At 34.7% G+C, this 21,107-nt stretch overlaps 1 protein-coding gene across 1 annotated transcript in view; it reads left to right on the top strand.

Annotated features, from left to right (window-relative positions):
- The window catches only part of DCN (decorin), a 36,185-nt gene extending 18,699 nt beyond the window's left edge, over positions 1–17,486 (top strand). Inside the window, exons 4-8 of the mRNA XM_017868371.1 lie at positions 4,252–4,465; positions 5,588–5,701; positions 9,833–9,926; positions 11,225–11,363; positions 16,766–17,486. Of these exons, the coding sequence (XP_017723860.1) occupies positions 4,252–4,465; positions 5,588–5,701; positions 9,833–9,926; positions 11,225–11,363; positions 16,766–16,960 (756 nt within the window). The 3' untranslated portion in view covers positions 16,961–17,486. The remainder of the gene's footprint in view (positions 1–4,251; positions 4,466–5,587; positions 5,702–9,832; positions 9,927–11,224; positions 11,364–16,765) is intronic.
- Positions 17,487–21,107: the final 3,621 nt, after the last annotated feature.

Here is a 21,107-nt window from a genome sequence, read left to right as displayed (position 1 = left end):
CATTTAGTACAAACTTTCCAACAACCAAGATGGGAAAAGCAGTTAACATTTAGCCATTAGAAGAAAATATACCAGATTTTTTTAAAGGAAGAAAATTTTTTTTTCTAAAATTTTAAGACTCTACAAGGAATCATTTAAAAAATGCAGAAAGGCTGGGTGCGGTGGCTCACACCTGTAATCCCAGCACTTTGGGAGGCCAAGGTGGGCGGATCACAAGGTCAAGAGATCAAGACCATCCTGGCCAACTTGGTGAAACCCCGTCTCTACTAAAAATAAAAAATTAGCTGGGCATGGTGGTGCGTTCTTGTATTCCAAGCTACTCGGGAGTCTGAGGCCGGAGAATCACTTGAACTCGGGAGGCAGAGGTTCAGTGAGTCGAGATCGCGCCACTGCACTCCAGCTTGGACGACGGAGTGAGACTCCATCTCAGAAAAAAAAAAAAAAAAAAAAAAAAAAAAAAAAAAAAAAAAATGATAGATAAAACAGTCCCATAATCAATTTATTGATGTGTCCAACAATATAAGCACAATATGATGTAAGTAGTGAGTGTTAAAGACATAAAGTAAAAGGAAAAATTAGGCATCATTATTTATCCAATTACCAGACACAGTTTTGAGAGAATATGCGAGGAAGGAATGTTAGATGATCAGCAGAAGTTTGAAAGGCAAAGAGAAAAGGACTTTCTGTACAAGAAGAAAGCAAAGGCAGAAGAAAATAAGAAGCAGACAAATAAAAATACAAGTTGGCTAGAGTGAAAGAAACAGCTGAAACAATGGAGAATAAGGACAAACTGGAGGTTCCGACCTTTGGGTCTCTTTCCGCCGATTAGAAACTTATTCACCAATTCCCTGCCTTCACCTTAAGCTTTCACTGGGAATGAGCTGATGGTGAAACCAGCAAAGTTTGTTAATGGCTGTTTAAGCTACTGTTGGCATAAGTTTAAAAAGGAGACCATAAAAAATGAATATTACTAAATTTAGATTACTAAAATATTTTTAAAACTTTTATTTGCGTAAGTTTGCCGTTTAGCTACTTTTTAAAAGGATGAAACATTCTTACTCTCATCTCAACTTCCTGTACATTTAAGTATAATCTGAATATTTTTAAAAAAACCCTTTATATCCTTAAATAAGTGACAGCTAGTGTCCGTGACATTCTTATTAAATCTGGCATTTGTAATAATGTGTTCTTTCTTTTCCCAAGTCTCCTTCTAACTATGTTTTTAAGCAGCCATTATCTTGACAATCTCTTTCTTTCTACTTCAAAATATACATCAGATGAATAAAGAGAGTTCATTAGAGCCTTCAACCATTCAGAGGATGTTAAACAGCTATTTTTCTCTTACTCTTTCATTCATGATCCTTTCTATCCTTGTTATTTTGCAAATAAACATCATAATTTCAGCTAGCCAAGCAACACTCAAGGAAGGAGAGAAATGAAAATTTAGCAAGGATTAAAATAGAAAGAATTTAACAGAATCATGTTCCCTGTCTGTGCTTCATTAGGAGTGGTACATGTTGTATAAGAGTAATTTTATACCTATAAATAGTAGGAAAAGCTACATAATTGTTCTATAAAATGATGGAAAATTAAGTGTGGTAATGCCAACATTTACTGTATTTTCTTTGAATTGAAGCTTAATAAGTTGAGTAAGGAACATTTTTTAATTAAAATCAACAAAATTGTCAAAGACTGAACAAAAGCAAACACTTGTTTAGCGATTACTATATATACTAGGCACTGTTCTTAGTACCTTATATACATTAACTTATTTAATTCCTATAACTATTCTTATGAGGTAATCACACTTGATATGTCCTTTAAATGGGCACAGAAAGGTTAAGTTACTTGCTCATAGTCACAGGCCAACTAAGACTCAGAACTTGAGATTCTAAACTCGGAATTCTGGCTTGAGTATGTGCACTAATAATTGCCTATAAATATAACAGTCACCAGGAAAGACCTTAGAACAATATTTGGTACAGTGTAAGCCCTATATAAATGGCTTTGGAGAAAAAAAATGATATTAAAAGTCAGGTTTTAAAAACATTTAACATAATACAGATTTTTCAGATCATGTTTAATACATTTAATTACATCACACTTTTAAAATTTTCCTCCATGGATAAGAATTGAATATCTCCTTTGCGATTTTCATTAGGCATCCACAATTTTGGATGTCTTGTAATGATATATGTCATCACACTCCACTCAGCTTGCACTGGCTTTTCCCTGATTTGTGTTTATTAATGTCAACTTTTTTATGACCTTAACTCCCACAGGTTTTTGAACTTTTGGTTATTGATCGCAATGTGTTAGTATTTTGTATCGATCAACCAATGCATCTTTCAGGATTATTTAAAAGATTATATTACTTAATAATAATTTTTAATTAATCAAGTAATGTGGACTATGTGAGGATATACATACATTAATTAATCAGCTATTACCTTTAGAAAACATTCTTGCATTTCTGAGACTAAAAATACTCGCTTTCCTATTACAGGTCCCCTTCTGTCCCTCCATATTCTCATATATGTAAAACTTATACTACAATTGAAAATGTAAAATTAGACCTTAATAAGTTACTGTAAGCTCCTTATAAATAGTTAACAAAGTGGCTTGAAATAATAAGTGGTTTTCTTAGGCATACAGATAATTGAAAAAGAATAAAATAGTCCAAAAATAGGCCTAGCAATTGTTATAAGCAAAGTAACAATGAATTAGAGGTAATTTCTACATAAGAAGAACTCAGAAATAAAATCAAATAATTACCCAAAATATTAACTTATTTGTCATATAAAATCTTTACACATAAAAAAGGCAAAAAAAAAAATCAGGAGAAAATATGTTAAGGCTCTCTGTGTCATATTGACCATTTATTTATTCTCTAAATCAATTATTAAAATATATTAAAATTTAATAAACATGAGAAGNAGTTAACAAAGTGGCTTGAAATAATAAGTGGTTTTCTTAGGCATACAGATAATTGAAAAAGAATAAAATAGTCCAAAAATAGGCCTAGCAATTGTTATAAGCAAAGTAACAATGAATTAGAGGTAATTTCTACATAAGAAGAACTCAGAAATAAAAATCAAATAATTACCCAAAATATTAACTTATTTGTCATATAAAATCTTTACACATAAAAAAGGCAAAAAAAAAAATCAGGAGAAAAATATGTTAAGGCTCTCTGTGTCATATTGACCATTTATTTATTCTCTAAATCAATTATTAAAATATATTAAAATTTAATAAACATGAGAAGTATTTGTGATCAAGCAATCTCCTCTCTCCAAAAAATACAATAAATGGTAGGAAAATAAAAAAATATATAGCTTAACCTTTTTAAATGACAAGGAAATAGAAAAGCAATGAACTACAATGTGATATTATTTTGGCCATACTCTTAAGAAAGATAATATCAAATATTGCAAGGCTGCAGAAAAAGTTTAGTTCCTTGCATTGCTCGTGATGGCATAAATTGGTATCATCTTTTTGTTGCGGAATACATGATCACAATCAATGAAGATGGACTTTTAGATTAAAAAGCTGACTGCGGGATGGATGTTTGTGGCATTGATTATTTTCAGGTATCTTGGGTCATTTCAATTGTTAGGTGTATTTATTATTTAAAAATTACATACATATATACATGTATATATACACACATACATGTCTGTGTGTGTAGGGTGCATGTATGTTTATGGGCATATTATATATCTTATTACATTTCCCTCCTCCTCATTCCTGATTTTCAGGTCCTGATATTAGACTTTTTTTTTTTTTTTTTTTTTTTTGAGACAGTCTCTCCTTGTCACCAAGGCTGGAGTGCAGTGGTGCGATCTCGGCTCCCTGCAACCTCTGCCTCCCGGGCTCAAGCAATCCTCCTGCCTCAGCCTCCCAAGTAGCTGGGACTACAGGCATACACCACCACGTCCAGCTAATTTTTGTATTTTTGGTACAGATGGGGTTTTGCCATGCTGGCCAGGCTTGTCTCGAACTCCTGGCCTCAAGTGATCCACCCACCTTGGCCTCACAAAGTGCTGGGATTACAGGCGTGAGTCACCGCATCTGTCCTATACACTTCTTAAGTAAAGAACTAATACTTACTTATTTTTTTCTCTGATTTCTTGCAATGTTTTAGATTTCTCTGCCATCCCTATGAATGGAATGAACAAACATGCACTCATTTTACATGTATGTGGAAGGTTGTGGATCTAAGGAGATGTTTTTCTTCACTATCTACAGGCATTGATTCTTGTCAACAATAAAATTAGCAAAATTAGCCCTGGAGCATTTACACCTTTGGTGAAGTTGGAACGACTTTATCTGTCCAAGAATCAGCTGAAGGAATTGCCAGAAAAAATGCCCAAAACTCTTCAGGAGCTGCGTGCCCATGAGAATGAGATCACCAAAGTGCGAAAAACTACTTTCAATGGACTGAACCAGATGATTGTCATAGGTACAGACATTTTTATAACTTGAAGAGCAAAACTCAAGTTTTACCTTAAGAAATTTCAACTGGGTTTTAGGTGCAGTAAGGTAAATCAGCTACAACCTACATGCCTGGAGCCTATGTGATTTTTAAGAGCAGGGCCAAGAGAAATTGGGATTTTGAATCTGGACCTTACAGTGATATTTTTATGTCTGTTCTTGAGTATCTGAGAACACGGAGAAAACCCTAGGGCTGAAGTTACCCTACCACACGCACAATATGCAAAAATGAGTTTAAATAGTGCTTAACTAGAGATATTTTGAGATACCTTTTCATTTTGGGGACCTGTTGTATTCTAAACACTCATAAATCATTTGCTTTAAAAATACGTTATGGCTGGGTGTGGTGGCTCACGCCTGTAGTCCCAGCACTTTGGGAAGGTGGAGCAGGCGGATCACGAGGTCAGGAGATTGAGACTATCCTGGCTAACACGGTGAAAACCCGTCTCTACTACAAATACAAAAAATTAGTGGTTGCGGGGCGGGTAGTTCCAGCTACTAGGGAGGCGGAGGCAGGAGAATGGCGTGAACCCGGGAGGCAGAGCTTGCCGTGAGCCGAGATCGCGCCACTGTACTTCAGCCTGGGCGAGAGAACAAAACTCCGTCTCAAAACGAAACAAAACAAAACAAAAGTGATAATGTTTCACTAAACATATAGTAAAAATTGTAATTTTATTATTGGCTTATAAAATGCTAGATTGAAATTCTTTAACAAAATTTTAAAATACCTTAGGAAAGTAATAAATAACATAAGATGGGAATTGTAAACTTGCTTTAGTTGATTTCTGGGCAAACCTCTGTATTCGTCTTAAATAATTTTATTGTTATTGCTTTCACTAATAGTCTTTTTCATAAGTCATTATTATTCATAAGTCATTGTTGGTTTGGCTTTTGTTTGTTTTAATAAGGGAAATTTTTATCCCATTTTGCTATTTTCCTGAGGAGCATGCCCTTTAATTTCACTTTTGTTTTTCAGTCAAGTTGATATTAATCCCTATTTCTTTATAGATTGCTTGCTGAAACAGATACTACAGTGACTAGTAATATCCTAAAATTTCCTCTAAAATCCTTCCTCTTATTACATTTGTAGAACTGGGCACCAATCCGCTGAAGAGCTCAGGAATTGAAAATGGGGCTTTCCAGGGAATGAAGAAGCTCTCCTACATCCGCATTGCTGACACCAATATCACCAGCATTCCTCAAGGTGATAGAGGATTCTCCAAAGCATTTTGAAAAATTTAAATTCAAAGACTTTAATTAAAAAAAAATCTTGTGGAAACTTGAATTGTCACTTAAGAGACCAACCTTATTTGCAGCAAATTCTCTATTACTGTTAGTGTTTCATCTAGTGTTTACATTTCCAGCAAATTCTCTATTACTGCTAGTGTTACATCCAGTGATTCAGTCTGGGGCCACCGGGCCATCCAGGCTCACTGTAGAGATGGGTAGACTCCTGTTAATGTCTACTCTAAGACACAACTTAATGCACAGTGATTTTACAATATTGTGAAATCACAAAGAAAAGCTATATTTATTTAAAAAATTAGCATGCCTTGGTGTTTGCAAAAAAAAAAAAAAGATATATGGGAGTACCTCTGAAATTAATACAATTTTCACGTTGGGTCTGCAATACCTTAGGGAATTTTTTTTCCAGTTATTAATATCTAAATGATAGTGGTAGTTGTGTGTTGTGAAGAGTGTAGATTTTGGAGTCAGTTTGCTGGAGCCCAAATTGCCATCAAATTGTTCAAAGACTTTGAAAAAGTTATTCGTTTGTCCTCTATCTCTTTATCTGTCAAGTGGAAATAATACTGCTGTCCACTTCATCAAGTTGTTTTAAAGTTAAATAAATAATTAGAGAAATATTTAGGATATAGATAAGTAGGGAATTAATATAACTCTCTATTATTCGTTTAAAATGTTCTGAACAATCAGTATATGTAGGCGATGTACCACACACTTAAGACAGGGCAGGGAATAGGATATGCTACATGCCTTTAGGAGCTTACTATCTAAAACCAAGCCAGACAAATACACAGCAATGACCACATAGCCACAAGGGTAATTTAATTGTTCCAAGGGATTCCCAGGAGAGGCACAAAAACCAGTCTTTGTGAATTAGAAAAGGCATCAAACCACCAATAAAAAAATTCCTCTAACTTGCACATCATTCCTACTCTTGGTTTTTTCAGTCTCACAAAAGCCCTCTGTATTCTCTAGTTTTACCCTCAGTGTGTCCCTTTCTTAACTTAGATGCCTTGTTCTTGAGTGCCTACAAAAATGTAGGCATTTGGCCACAGAAAACATCAGTTGTGCTTTATTGTTCTTTTATAGAAATTTTGACTCCTGAAAGTACATATTCCATAGGATGCTTTCTTACCACCCCTTGCCCTATTCCTAGTCTTTTGAATACAGAGCATGCTTTTGACTTCCTTAGTAGCAACTACTGGGATAGGTAGATATGTAGATGATAAAGACTGATTTATAATTTATAAAGCACTTTCGTGTTGAATCTCCAATTTGTTGCATGTACCAAGTGATCTTTTGGTATCCCCAGTGCAGGAATGAAATATTTATATCTCAGATAGATATAAATTGGGGTTTGAGAGAGAGAGAGAGAGAGAGAGAGAGAGAGAGAGAGAGAGATTAGATAGATAGATCTTGCTAAAATTCTTGCTGAAATTTATTTCATGCAGCCAGATGACTTACATTTAGCACAGTCTCAGACTTTGCTGTCCCTCTTAATGCATGCTCCAAAATATCCTTCACTCATACCTTTTGTCATTTCATGGTCTCTTTTCCTTTACTTTGCTATGTCTTCTATCTATCCCAAGTATTCTTTCTTCATCATTTATAGCTTGCTTTTATTTACCACCACTTAATAGAAAAGTTAAGTAACTACAATTTATTAAGCATGTATTTAGTTCCGTGTATCATGCCAAATGCTTGTCATGGAGTCTTTTATATGATTCTTACAACATCCCTATATAGTAGTGTTATCATTCCTGTTTCATGAAAGTGGAAAATGAGGCTTAAACAGGTAAAGACAATTATAATTAAGTTCGTAGAGTTAGGAAGCGGCAGAGATGGAATTGTGTGGTGCTGATGTCAGAACTCGTGTGTTTAACTATTTCGCTGTGTTGGCATATTAAGTCCTTCTTTCTATTCATCGTTAACGCCTATCTAATACATGATTCCACCTTGCTTAGGCTGGGATACTTATGCCTGAATATCAGCAACCTCCTGGTGATATTTTCTCCCATCACTCATGGAAATGGAAAGGCAGTAGAAAGTAGTGTAGAGACTATAAAAATCATACTCTTAGACCAACCTGGGTGAGAGACCTAACTCAGTCATTTAGTTGTACTGTGACTTTAGGATAATTATTCTGCATTTCTATAACCTCAGGTTTGTTATCTGTTACATAGAGCTATTAATAACACTTATCCACTAGGATTATTGTGAGGATTACTATGTAGAAGTAAGGCTTGTAATGTACACACAAGTACTTGGCCCAATATAAACCTCAATATATTTTATCTTAAAAAAGGAAAAGAAAAAAGAAAATTTAAAATAAATAAATAAATAAAAGAACTAGAGTATGGGTTCTTTAACTCAATGCCACAGTTGCAGAAGCTAATGATGCACTTTATAAATTTGTCTATCTCAAACCTTTGCAAAGTTTTTTCCCATAGTCAAACTTCTTCCTAACTATAACTTTACATTTGGGAAACCGACATCCCAAAACGGGAGACACTTTGAAACTAAGTAAGGGTGATGGATATGATAGCAATTGGTGTCCTAGAGGCACTGCATTAAAAAATACCATATCTTCATGGTGATAGAGAAGAAAGGGTGTGTATTAAACTTGCTCTGTTATAAACACACTTGCTCTACTATGGGGGTATTTAAAAGCATATTTGTTTATTCTCAGGAGAATCAAGTGGTTGAAATCCCTCATTCCCAGAGTGATTGTGATTTCCTAACATTTATTTATAAGAAAAATGTACTTGTTATTTCATTTCCTCCAGTTAAGAACATGCTATTTTAACTTCTTTTTTGCCATCTATCAGCATATTACATTCCCTACCTAATAGAAAGATAATCTACAAAATTTGTAACTTTGAGTCTTATTTCTTTATCTGTGAAAGGGGATGAGTGACCAATAGTTTATATTTTGAGAGGCTTAAAGGATTTGAGGTAGGAAAAGTGCCAAGGTCAATGTTCGGTGAGTAACAGACATACAATAAATAGATGTTCCTTTTCCTAGCAGCTACCACACAAAATATGCTACCATAGGAAACTAAGAAACATTTTCAAGTCAAATATGGACTAAACTATTCTATTAAATGGACAATGTAAACAGAATTCAGTGTGATGTGATAAAAATTTTAGAGAAAATGAAACCTATGGTTTTTCAGTTCTGTGTCTTCATAGACAAATAGTCAAGACTTTCTGCCAATCAGATGTTCTTTCTACACGTAACCAATTTGCTATTTTCTCTGTATCTACTGCTATTAAGTGGAACAATATGCTATTTTAAAAGCTGTATAAAATATAATACATCTTCAGACGCTAGGAGGAAATGAAAATAAAATATTTAAACTTTTATATTTATAATACTCAATCTTTGGAAATTACAGCCATGCAAGTACTATCTAGAGGTTTAGTGGGTACTTTGGATCTAAAATTATTCCCCCAGGTGTTCCACATATGGTAGATCACTTGATTATAGACCTCTCCACTCCTCTTGCATAAACATTCTGGATTTAATAGGCATGAGTAAACGTTAGCTGTTTCTACACAGACATTTTGCGGAGGTATTTGATGTTTTTATGGAAAAGTCAATTAAGGCTAAGACCAGCACAGCATATCAGTGTTAATTTTTAATGATGCTCATTAATGAAATCGACAATTAAGTTTATATATGGGTTCGATTTATATGTAATCTCTTCATTGTGGTTCGAATAGTGACCTTCCCACTTTGCAGTTACTATCTTTTATCAATGTCAATTTTAGCCCATTAACAAAGGTAGAAGAGAATAATGAGACTCAGCATTGACTTCAGTTCTTCTATTCCAAGAACAAAAATCAACTACATGATAAAACAATCCAGGTTTTGTTAAAGTCAACCTAAGAGAAAATAGTAAGGGCTTCCACTACTTCCAAAAGCACACATTATTATAAAAGGGATGAAAAAAAAGATAAGTAAAACTGTTTCTTTGAAACTGTGTGTCTTTTAGAAAATTGATGGCATATGACTTCTTTAAGTCTGTCCACATTCCATACTTATAATGTTCATCTGCTAATTTAACATCTTCAACTTCACATCCAGGTCTTCCTCCTTCCCTTACTGAATTACATCTTGATGGCAACAAAATCAGCAGAGTTGATGCAGCTAGCCTGAAAGGACTGAATAATTTGGCTAAGTAATAATCTTTCATTACATTCTATCAGAACAATGGCTAGGTATATTAGTGCTTATATGATAAGAATTAAAAACTTGATGATTGATTTTTGACTGTACTACATTTTCGCTGCTGCTGTTGTTTCTAATTATCTCAAACTTCAGCATATCTAATGATTTCTTGAGAAGAAGCCCATGAAATAGTTACATTTACTGAAACCACCAAGATCAGCTTCACATTTTATTAATACTACACTGTTTACAGATTAGTTATATTTTATACACAAAGTGTGTGATTAAATCAGTATGTGCATTTAATATGTTCTAACTTAGTTGCATCAAACAGAAGGTTAAGTAAATTATAACACAGTTTACAGAATTTGAAAATACATTAAAATGAAATCTAGCAAGACAGAGAAATATTGAGCATCACACAAATCACTATTTTAATAGTTATGAGATTCTCTAACCCCCTTTTCTCTGAAAAGTTTAAAATAAAGTATCTCTGGACATTTAATGTAGATCAACAAAAGAAAAGCTTTTGTTGTTTTGTTTTTGCTGGCCCTTCTTAATGATTTTTTTAAAAAATAAGTGATACTAGTACTTGTCGTGGTTTCAAACATAACTTCAATCTGGCAAACATTTTCATTTGTCTTCAAGGAACACTATGTTATTTTTGATCTGTATATATTGCTGACTGTCCCTACAGAGAAGCACAGTATCATGCCAGATTTACTCACTCCCGTTTTTATATATACATTTCATGGTGGATAAATAAATATAAAATATATCTTTGAATATATATATATAGTTATATATATGCGTGTGTGTGTGTGTGTGTGTAATCAACTCCTTTACTAGGTAAAATATTCTTTGATGGGAAAAGTGGTTTTTGATCCATGAGATCTCTGTCCCTCACAATGCCTAACATAATATCATGCACATAATAAGTTTTCAAGAACATTTGTTTATTAAATATACAAATAAATATTTGAATAAGTGAATGGTTTTTAAAAATAAATTATTAGGAATATTATGTTCTAATAATATTAATAACTTAGGATATTGTAAGAAATAGGAGACTATGGCCAATCACGTTCTGTCAGATGTATCTCAAAGAGAGTGACTTCGAGCCGAGACTTTAACAATACATGGGCTTTGTCCAGGCTCAGAGAGATTGGAGAAAGCACTCCAAGAACTGGGAACAGTTAAGTACAGAAACAAAAAATGTCCTTTCCTATAGACTTGATTAATTACACAATGCATGTAAGAAAGGCATCCATGTGTGGTGTTTGCTTTCATTTCTGCTTTCTGTTGCAGGTTGGGATTGAGTTTCAACAGCATCTCTACTGTCGACAATGGCTCTCTGGCCAACACGCCTCATCTGAGGGAGCTTCACTTGGACAACAACAAGCTTACCAGAGTACCTGGTGGGCTGGCAGAGCATAAGTACATCCAGGTAATGCAAAGCCACTGCTTATGTGAGGAATATCCAGAGAGCAAGACTCCCACCCCGCTTATAGGATGCTAGGAGACAGGAAGCTCTTCTTAGAATTTTTTTTTCAGAGTGTCTTAGTTAGAATTTCTATGACAAAATACCATAACAAAATTAAATCAAGAAGCACAACTTACATTAGCTAGATTTCAATAAAGTTTTTGATTTAAAAGTATGGAGATGAAACTTAGAGTCTTTTGTAATGCTGATTTTTTTCAATAGGGGTGCTGTTGGTGGTGGTGCCATAGTGAGTAGGGGGAGTTTGAAGCCACAAGTAAAATCAAAATTCTTTTTTTTTCACCGTCATTATTAATTTTAGTTTTCAAATTATTCAAGAATTGACTGGGAGGAGCTTCTATGGTCTAGCTCTTGCCTCTTTTTGGCATAGCCTCATCATTTTTCTTTATTTCCTCTAAAAAAAAGGGATACATTTCCAGAATGTGCAAGTTTGTTATATAGGTATACATGTGCCATGGTGGTTTGCTGCCCCTATTGACCTGTCCTCTAAGTTCCCCCCCATCACCCCCTACACCCTGTTGTGTGTTTTGTTACCCTCTGTGTCCGTGTGTTCTCAATGTTCAACTTCCACTTATGAGTGAGAACATGCAATATTTAGTTTTCTGTTCCTGTGTTAGTTTGCTGAGGATAATGGCTTCTAGTTTCATTCATGTCCCTGCAAAGGACATGATCTCATTCCGTTTTATGACTGCATAGTATTCCATGGTGTATATGTACCACATTTCCTTTATCCAGTCTATCATTGATGGACATTTGCATTGGTTCCATGTTTTTGCTATTGTAAATAGTGCTGCAATAAATATATGTGTGCATGTGTCTTTATAGTAGAATGATTTATATTCCTTTGGGTATATACCCAGTAACAGGATTGCTGGGTCAAATGGTATTTCTTGTTCTAGATCCTTGAGGTATTGTTACACTGTCTTTCACAATGATTGAAATAATTTACACTCTCACTAACAATGTAAAAGCATTCCTATTTCTCCACAGCCTCATCAGCATCTACTATTTCCTGACTTTTTAATAATCACCATACTGACTGGTGTGAGATAATATGTCATCTCCAGCCACAGGGAATCATTAATCTATTTTATCTTTTTTTTTGTTTGTTTCATAGACCACAGTTTTGTATAGATTCTGAGAATTCTTTAGCATCTATAAATTTTATAATTTTATAAAACTGGTTTTATAATCTAATTTTGAGATAATTCTAGTATATGATATGAGTCTAATTCATTTTCTGTATGTGGGTAGCAATTGTCTCAATGTCATTTGCTGGAAATAATATTCTTTCTCCAATGAATTGTCTCATCTGTTGAAAATCACTCAATCATAAATGTAAGGGTTTATTTCTGGACTTTCAGTTCTATTACATTTATCTATATGTCTAGTCATATGACCGTATTATACCTTTCAATTACTGTAGCTTTTGATTAAGTTTTGAAAATAGAAAATGTAGGTTCTCCAACTTTGTTCTTTTTTTTTCAGTTATTTTGGCTATTCTGGTTCCTTTGCATTCCATATCAATTTTATGATCAACTTTTTCATTTCTGGAAAATATTCTTGTAAGGCTTTGAAAGGTATTGTTTTGAATCTACAGATCATTGGAAAGAATTACTATCTTAATAATATTGAGTCTTCCAAGTCACAAACAAGGGTTATTTATATCTTCTTTTCCTTTTCTCAACAGTTTTTGTCATCTTTAGCATACATGTCTTGCAATTCTTTTACTACATTCATTTTTTTCTGTCTTTTTGATGCTGTTTTGAATTGCTTTTTTGTTTGTTTGTTTGTTTTTTGTTTTGAGTTGGGAGTCTCGCTCTGTCGCCCAGGCTGGAGTGTAGTGGCGCCATCTCGGCTCACTGCAAGCTCCGCCTCCCGGGTTCACGCCATTCTCCTGTCTCCCCAGTATCTGGGACTACAGGCGCCCGCCACCACGCCCGGCTAATTTTTTTTTTGTATTTTAGTAGAGACGGGGTTTCACCGTGTTAGCCAGGATGGTCTGGATCTCCTGACCTCGTGATCTGCCCGTCTCGGCCTCCCAAAGTGCTGGGATTACAGGCGTGAGCCACCGCGCCCAGCCTGTTTTGCATTGTTAATCTTTTTTATTTGTTTGCTGCTAATGTATAAAAATACAATTGATGTTTATATATTGAGCTGTCCTGGTACTATCCCAAATTTGTTTTTAGTTGCAGTAATTTTTGTGAGTTCCTTTGGATATTCTATATTTAGAATATATTATTTGCAAATAGACAGCTTTAGTTATTTTATTTGGATTATTTTAGGTCCCCCCTCCCCCACAACCCACCCATTGCATTGGCTGGAATCTCCAGCACAATGTTGCATAAAGGTGATGAAATTAAACATCTTTGCCCTATTTGTTAGTTTAGGAGGAGGGGGCATTCATTTTACCATTAGTTACGATGTTAGTCACAGGTCTTCTATAGATGCTCTTTATTAAGTTGAGGAAGTTCCCTTCTATTTCTAGTTTACTGAAAACATTTATTATGAATGTTTTTTTTTCCTTACATGTTTTTCCTGCGTCTATTGAGATAATCATGCGAGTTTTGACCTTTATATTTTTGATATAGTGTATTACATTGATATTACTTTGATTTTCATAAGTTAAACCAATTTTACAACCCTGAGATAAATCATTTTTGGTCCCATAGTATAAAATCATTTTATATGTTGTGAAATGTAGCTTCCTAACATTTTGTTAGAGATTTTTTGTCCATATTCATAAGAGAGATTTGATTACATTTTTTTTCTTATGATGAATTTTGTCTGGCTTTGGTCTTAGAAAATATTGACCCCATAGAATGAGTTTGGAATCTACTTTTATTTTGCTCTACACAGACTAATACTTATGTCTTGATATTTTCTTCTCTCACTTTCAAGATTAACCATAAATGCTCACCAAACACCCCTTCCTTTAGTTGTTAATCACTACTGGAATATAGAGGATGGTAAATGACAACAAGAAACTTCCAAAAGATGAGAATCATAAACCATGCATATAAGTGTTGCTTTCACTTTAATATTCCTTGTTTCTGTTTTTATATGACATCTACTAATTCACTTTTAAGCCCTTACAGAAACAAAGCCATTTTCGCCAGCACATGAATGTGAATGTCCTAGTGGGTAGAGCAAATATTTCAAGTTTTTTTTTTTTTTTTTGAGAAAAAGTCTCGCTCTGTCACCTAGGCTGGACTGCATGCAATGGCACGATCTCAGCTCACTGCAACCTCCGCCTCTCAGGTTCAAGCAATTCTCCTGCCTCAGCCTCCCAAGTAGCTGAGATTATAGGCATGCGCCGCTATGCCCGGCTAATTTTTGTATTTTTAGTAGAAACGGGATTTTGCCATGTTGGTCAGGCTGGTCTTGAACTCCTGACCTCGTGATCCACCCTTCTCAACCTCCCAAAGTGCTGAGATTGCAGACATAAACCACCACGCCTAGCCTTTCAAGTTATTTTTTTAAGGGAGTACTTCATAGGTTTTATAGCTCACTTAAGACCTTGTTGTCTTAGCGTTATGTTTTAACCTTGCTTGTATGATTTCAGAGAAGTTGCTTCTTGACCTACAGAACTTATATCCTCAAAGTGAAGTGTAAACTCATTTCTAACATTCTTTGTATAAGTCTGGTATTTAGCGACCCTAAGAAAATCTATGGACAAATTACCATTATCTTAAACATGATTGTAAAACATAATTCAGAAAAAATCTCTGATTAATTTTATTGCACTGTATTCATCAAGTAAAATGTATTATGTAAAATACATGTTTATTAAAACTTCCTAGGTCTATTTATTCTAAATGCTGTGATATTTAATATTTAAGAATTTCTTGGAATTCCTGATTCTTTATTTCAATTGCTGTACTTTATGCTCTCTTTTTCTTTTTCACTACACAGCACTTTCTCGTTCTATATAATTTTGTTAAAAGGTTTATATATTTTTTTGCCCTGAAAACATAATATTTCCTGTAGACCCAATATAGTCATGTAGACCTGATATATGAAATAACATTTATTCCTTCAACATATATTTATTGAACACCTGCTCTGTTCTAGTACTGGAGATACAGCCATAAATAAGCAGAACCATTCCTGTCTCATGGAGCTTTTACTCTAGAGGAGAGAAACAAACAATAGCAAATAAGCATAATATGTGACATATTGATAATGCTATGAAGAAAAATGCAGAAATGTAATTCTGCCCCAGAGAATGACAGAATGGGGTGATCAGGGAAGGTCTCTCTGGTAAGAAAAAGTGAATTACATGAGGCAGGAAGCCTTGAAGACACCTTAGAAATTATGCCAGGTTGAGTTAATGGTGTTGATAACTTAAGAAGAGATCATGCTTTGTGCGTTAGAAGAGCAGCAAGTAGACCAGATGATTGACTTGTACAGTAAGAGAAGAGGAGGTCAGAGTAGAAGGATATCAGACCATGTAGGATTTGTAGACCCCTTTGAGAACTTTAGATTTTATTATTCTGAATGAGATGGGAAACCACTGGAGTTCCGAGGCAAAGAACATATAATTTGGTTTACTTTTTAAAGCAATTGCTCTTAGAGCTTAAAAAAAAAGGATAAAATTTCAGAAGGCAAAAGGGGAAGCAGGAAGAATAGTCAGGGCAACTTCAATCATTTGGAAAGAAACAATGGTGACTTGGACAAGGCTGTAGGAGTAGACATGGAGAAAAGAACTAGATTTAGTGTACATTTTGAAGGCTGAGCTAGCAAGATTTGTTGTTGATTATGTAGAGAGCATAAGGGAATTGGAACTCAAGGATAATGACAATGTATACAGCCTGAGCATCTGAAATGATTGGCATGCAATTTACTGAGATGGGGAAGACAAGACCAAAGAAGGGAAAAACAAATTTTCAAAAGGAAGGGAGAAATCAAAAGTTTAATCTGAGAAGTAGTCAGTTATTCAAAGTGGGGCCGGTTGCAGTGGCTCACGCCTGTAATCCAAGCACTTTGGGAGGCTGAGGTGGCTGGATCACTTGAGGGCAGAAGTTCAAGACCAGCCTGGCCAACATGGTAAAAACCCATCTCTACTAAAAACAAAAATTAGCCAGGCATGGTGGTGTGTGCCTGTAGTCCCAGCCACTCAGGAGGCTGAAGCAGGAGAATAGCTTCAACTTGGGAGGCAGAGGCTGCAATGCACTGAGGTCATGCCACTGCACTCCAGCCTGGGTGACAAAGCAAGACTCCATCTCAAAAAAAAAAAAAAAAAAAAAAGGAAGGATGAAAAAATAATAAAAAGAATAAAATATTTACCTGAAGGGCCTCAACATATTTAGAGAATGATAATTATCTTCTGTCGTTTCATGTTGTAGGTTGTCTACCTTCATAACAACAATATCTCTGTAGTTGGATCAAGTGACTTCTGCCCACCTGGACACAATACCAAAAAGGCTTCTTATTCGGGTGTGAGTCTTTTCAGCAACCCGGTCCAGTACTGGGAGATACAGCCATCCACCTTCAGATGTGTCTATGTGCGCTCTGCCATTCAACTCGGAAACTATAAGTAATTCTCAAGAAAGCCCTCATTTTTATAACCTGGCAAAATCTTGTTAATGTCATTGCTAAAAAATAAATAAAAGCTAGATACTGGAAACCTAACTGCAATGTGGATGTTTTACCCACATGACTTATTATGCATAAAGCCAAATTTCCAGTTTAAGTAATTGCCTACAATAAAAAGAAATTTTGCCTGCCATTTTCAGATCATCTTTTGAAGCTTTCTGTTGTTAACTGAGCTATTAGAGATATTCTTATTTCACTAAATGTAAAATTTGGAGTAAATATATATGTCAATATTTAGTAAAGCTTTTCTTTTGAATTTCCAGGAAAAAATAAAAGAGTATGAGTCTTCTGTAATTCATTGAGCAGTTAGCTCCTTTGAGATAAAGTCAAATGCCAAACACTAGCTCTGTATTAATCCCCATTATTACTGGTAAAGCCTCATTTGAATGTGTGAATTCAATACAGGCTATGTAAAATTTTTGGTAATGTCATTATTTTGAAAAAATAAATTTAAAAATACATTGAAAATTACTATTGTATACAAGCTTAATTGTTAACATTCCCTAAACACAATTTTATGAAGAGAGAAGACATTGCTTTGTTGACAATAACAGTATATCTTTTCAAGTTCTCAGCTATTTCTTCTACCTCTCTCTGTCTTACATTTGAGTATGGTAACTTACGTCATCTATGTTCAATGTAAGCTTATAAAGCACAAAGCATACATTTCCTGATTGGTCTAGAGAACTGATGTTTCAATTTACTCCTCTGCTAAATAAATATTAAAACTATGATGTGACTTCATGTAATCATACTGAACATTTCTACAATTACTAGATGTATTAGACATAAGTATTTTCTTTAGTTAAACCACCAATGTTAGAAATGTTTTCTGTAGAATTTAGAAACAGCTATCAATGTAGACAATTTAACAAGCCTGGGGATGATTTACTTAGAGTAAACATTTATCAAATTGTACATTTGTGCTATCAACAATTAATAAGCAAATATGTGAAAATAGTTTTTGTTTTCTATGAAGTCGGATATTTGATGGTTAAAGGCCCTATAAATCATAGTTTCATATGGGAAAAATAATTGAAATACTACAGGATAAATTTAAATAATTTATTAAATGCAGCAAATAATATATATATGGTGGAATAAATTTTATCACAGAAATATATGCAAGTTACAGTAGAGGTTCACATGAGGGGTAATCAATTCCGCTAATAGTAGCAGAATGAGTGCAGTGGAACACAAACAACTTGAGGAGATAACAGTTGAGGTGGGTTTCCATAGATGCATAATATTTCAAGAGCAAGATTGGATGGGGAGGCACTATTCAAGACAGGGACTAAGTTCCAAATCCAAGAGGTATGCCTGGATACATCTCTGACAGGTTGGCATAAAGGAAGCTTAATCAAACTCTTTTTCTTCTTCAGAAGCAGAAGCAATAATTTTCATTTACATTTGACATATATCGAGCTATTATTAACATTAGGGAAAGTTACTCTTTTCCATCTTTCCACATTCTTGCGGGACCATAAAATCGGAATTTTCCAGTATGTTTAATAAGAGGGGGGAAATCTCTCTTTTTCTTCTCTTTTTCATCTCCCAAGAAATCCTCCTCTCATGACTACAATTGAAGAGGTGGTTTCTACTGGAACACGTTCAGGAATTCAAGGTGCATGTCCATCAGTGGACATTTTGTTGTTTTTTCAGAGCCGGACCTTGAATGATGCATCCTTCTCTCTGTTGTAACCGTGAATAATGCACCCTTTATGTTATAGCCTTTAACGATTCACCCTTCTTATTGTAACCTTGAATGATTCACCCATTATGGTGTAGCCTTGAGTGATGCACCCTTCATGTTGTAGCCTTCAATGATGTACAGTCCATATTATAACCTTGAACAGTATACCCTTTATGTTGCAGCCTTTCTTTTATGGGGAAAAGCCTGCAGTTATCTTGCTGCTTAATTGACAACTGTGGTGAGAAATAAGTAGAAATCTAAAGACGGGAAGACCATTTTGGACACTACAGATTCAACACACTTTTCCAGTAGTCAAGCTATTTCTAATTTGGTTCAATATCAAAATGAGAGACAATCCTGATTCTCCAGTACTCTTAAGTGTCAACACAACTTCCCCCCATATATATATATATATATATATTTGTATATATACACACACACATATATATCTCTTTATATATCTTTTTGTATATATACATATATGTGTATCTTTATTTCCTTTGAAATAAAGATAAATGTAGCTCATTTCTTTGACTTCCACACTTAATATTTGCATGACTAAGGGAAGTTAGTTAACCTTTCTGTGACTCATTTCCTTGTCCATAAAATGGGAATATTAATTGTACCTGTCTTTTGGATTGGTATGTAAATTCAGTTAGCAAGTGTAGAGTATAACTTTTAGATAAACGTAGCGTAAATGGAAAGGGCTCAACTATGGTTGTTGCTACTGCCATTGTTATTACAGGCACACAGTTGGAGCTATAATAATCTCAAGGGAAATTCTTACATGTCAGGTCTGGATTGAGGTCTGAGATTCTGCATTTCAAACAAACTTCCAGCAATGCTGCTGCTTCTTGGTCCACACTTGGAGAAATAAGTCAGCAGAGAGTCCTCTCATTTCCTATTGTACCATGTCTGTCTTTTGTCTCCTGCTTTTTAGCCTCTTTAAGGAACTTACAGCTGCTATAATAAAGTACCAAAAACTGAGTAGCTTAAAACAACAGAAACTTATTCTCTCACAATTCTGGAGGCTAAAAATTCAAAATCAAGGTCTCAGCAGGTTCAGGTTCCTTCCAAAGCCTTTAGAAGAGAACCTTTCCTTGCTCCTCCTAGGCTTGTGGTTAGATCTAGTTGTTCTTTGCCTTATAGCAGCATGACTCTAATTTCTGCCTCCATCTTCATCCTCACATGGCCTTCTCTCTCATGTGTTTGTGTCTTTTCTCTTCTTCTTCTATGAACATGAGTTATATTGGATTAAGGCTCACCCTGATCTAGTATGAACACATCTTAACTTGATTATATCTGCAAAGACTCTATTTCCAAACGAAGTCAGACTCACAGGTATTGGGGGTTCAATCTTGAACTTATCTTCTGGGAGGAATATTTGTTCAATTTAATCATTCATATCCACTTTCTTTTTTCCTTTTAAATGTTTAATTATCTTTTGTTTTATTAAAACTGTTATTCGATTATGTGTGGTTCACATAAAAGGTTGAAAACGTATTAATTTGTCTCTGACGCCCCTGGTTGGAAAAGCCTCTGTTGTACATTTATGCTAGCCTAGGCCATACCACTTTCTGTCTTCAGGACAGCCATCTTAGTTTATCAAGTGACACAGATTTTCCAGAACACAGTATTCATGTTCTTTTAAAGCATTTCTCATCAAAGACTTTGATCTGGCAATAAATGTTACTATGTAATTCTCATGACATAAATTAGACATAAGTTGGATCTCCTCTTCTTCAGCTCATTCATTTGTCTGAATCATCACTATTATCTTTTTTATTTTCCTTTACCCTTCTCCATAACGCTCTTCCAAGAAACCATTTTATTCCACAATTTTATTGCAGAAGCAGCTGCAGGATATCATAATCTTATCTTTATACAAAGAAAGAAATGCCTAATCCCTCAAGTAAACTAAAAATGTTTTATAAAATCATTTCTCATTCATCCAATGTTCCAGGCAGTCCTAGTCCAAGAATGCCCCTTCACACACACACAACAACTCTTCACAAGACTTCATTGTCCTTCAGACTCTCCTGCAACACAGACATTCGAGGTTGCTGAGTCGACATTGCAGTCGTTTCACTCTTGATTTTGTGGCTCAATTTTAAATTCCCATACTTATTGCTAAAACATTCCTTCTAGTGGATCTGCTTATGTATTCAAGCACACCATCTGTCACAATTACTTCAAATCACAGGTCTGTGACAGACTGTCAATTTCACACTACAAAGTATAATAGTGGAAAACAAAGTAAAATCAAGAAAGGGAGAACACAAAACTTATTAAAACCATATACAAGCACAAACATTCAGGAAAGCAAAACAACCTTCAGTGAAGTTGAACAATTTTGAACCAAGAGAAAGGCCATATGCACACCCTACCCCAGTATAAGA

This window comes from Rhinopithecus bieti, unplaced genomic scaffold, assembly GCF_001698545.2.
Source record: "Rhinopithecus bieti isolate Rb0 unplaced genomic scaffold, ASM169854v2 scaffold_2453, whole genome shotgun sequence".
In the NCBI taxonomy this organism is placed as follows: domain Eukaryota; kingdom Metazoa; phylum Chordata; class Mammalia; order Primates; family Cercopithecidae; genus Rhinopithecus; species Rhinopithecus bieti.
The sequence above is the reverse complement of the archived record's forward strand: the minus strand, read 5'-3'. Positions and strand labels throughout refer to the sequence as shown.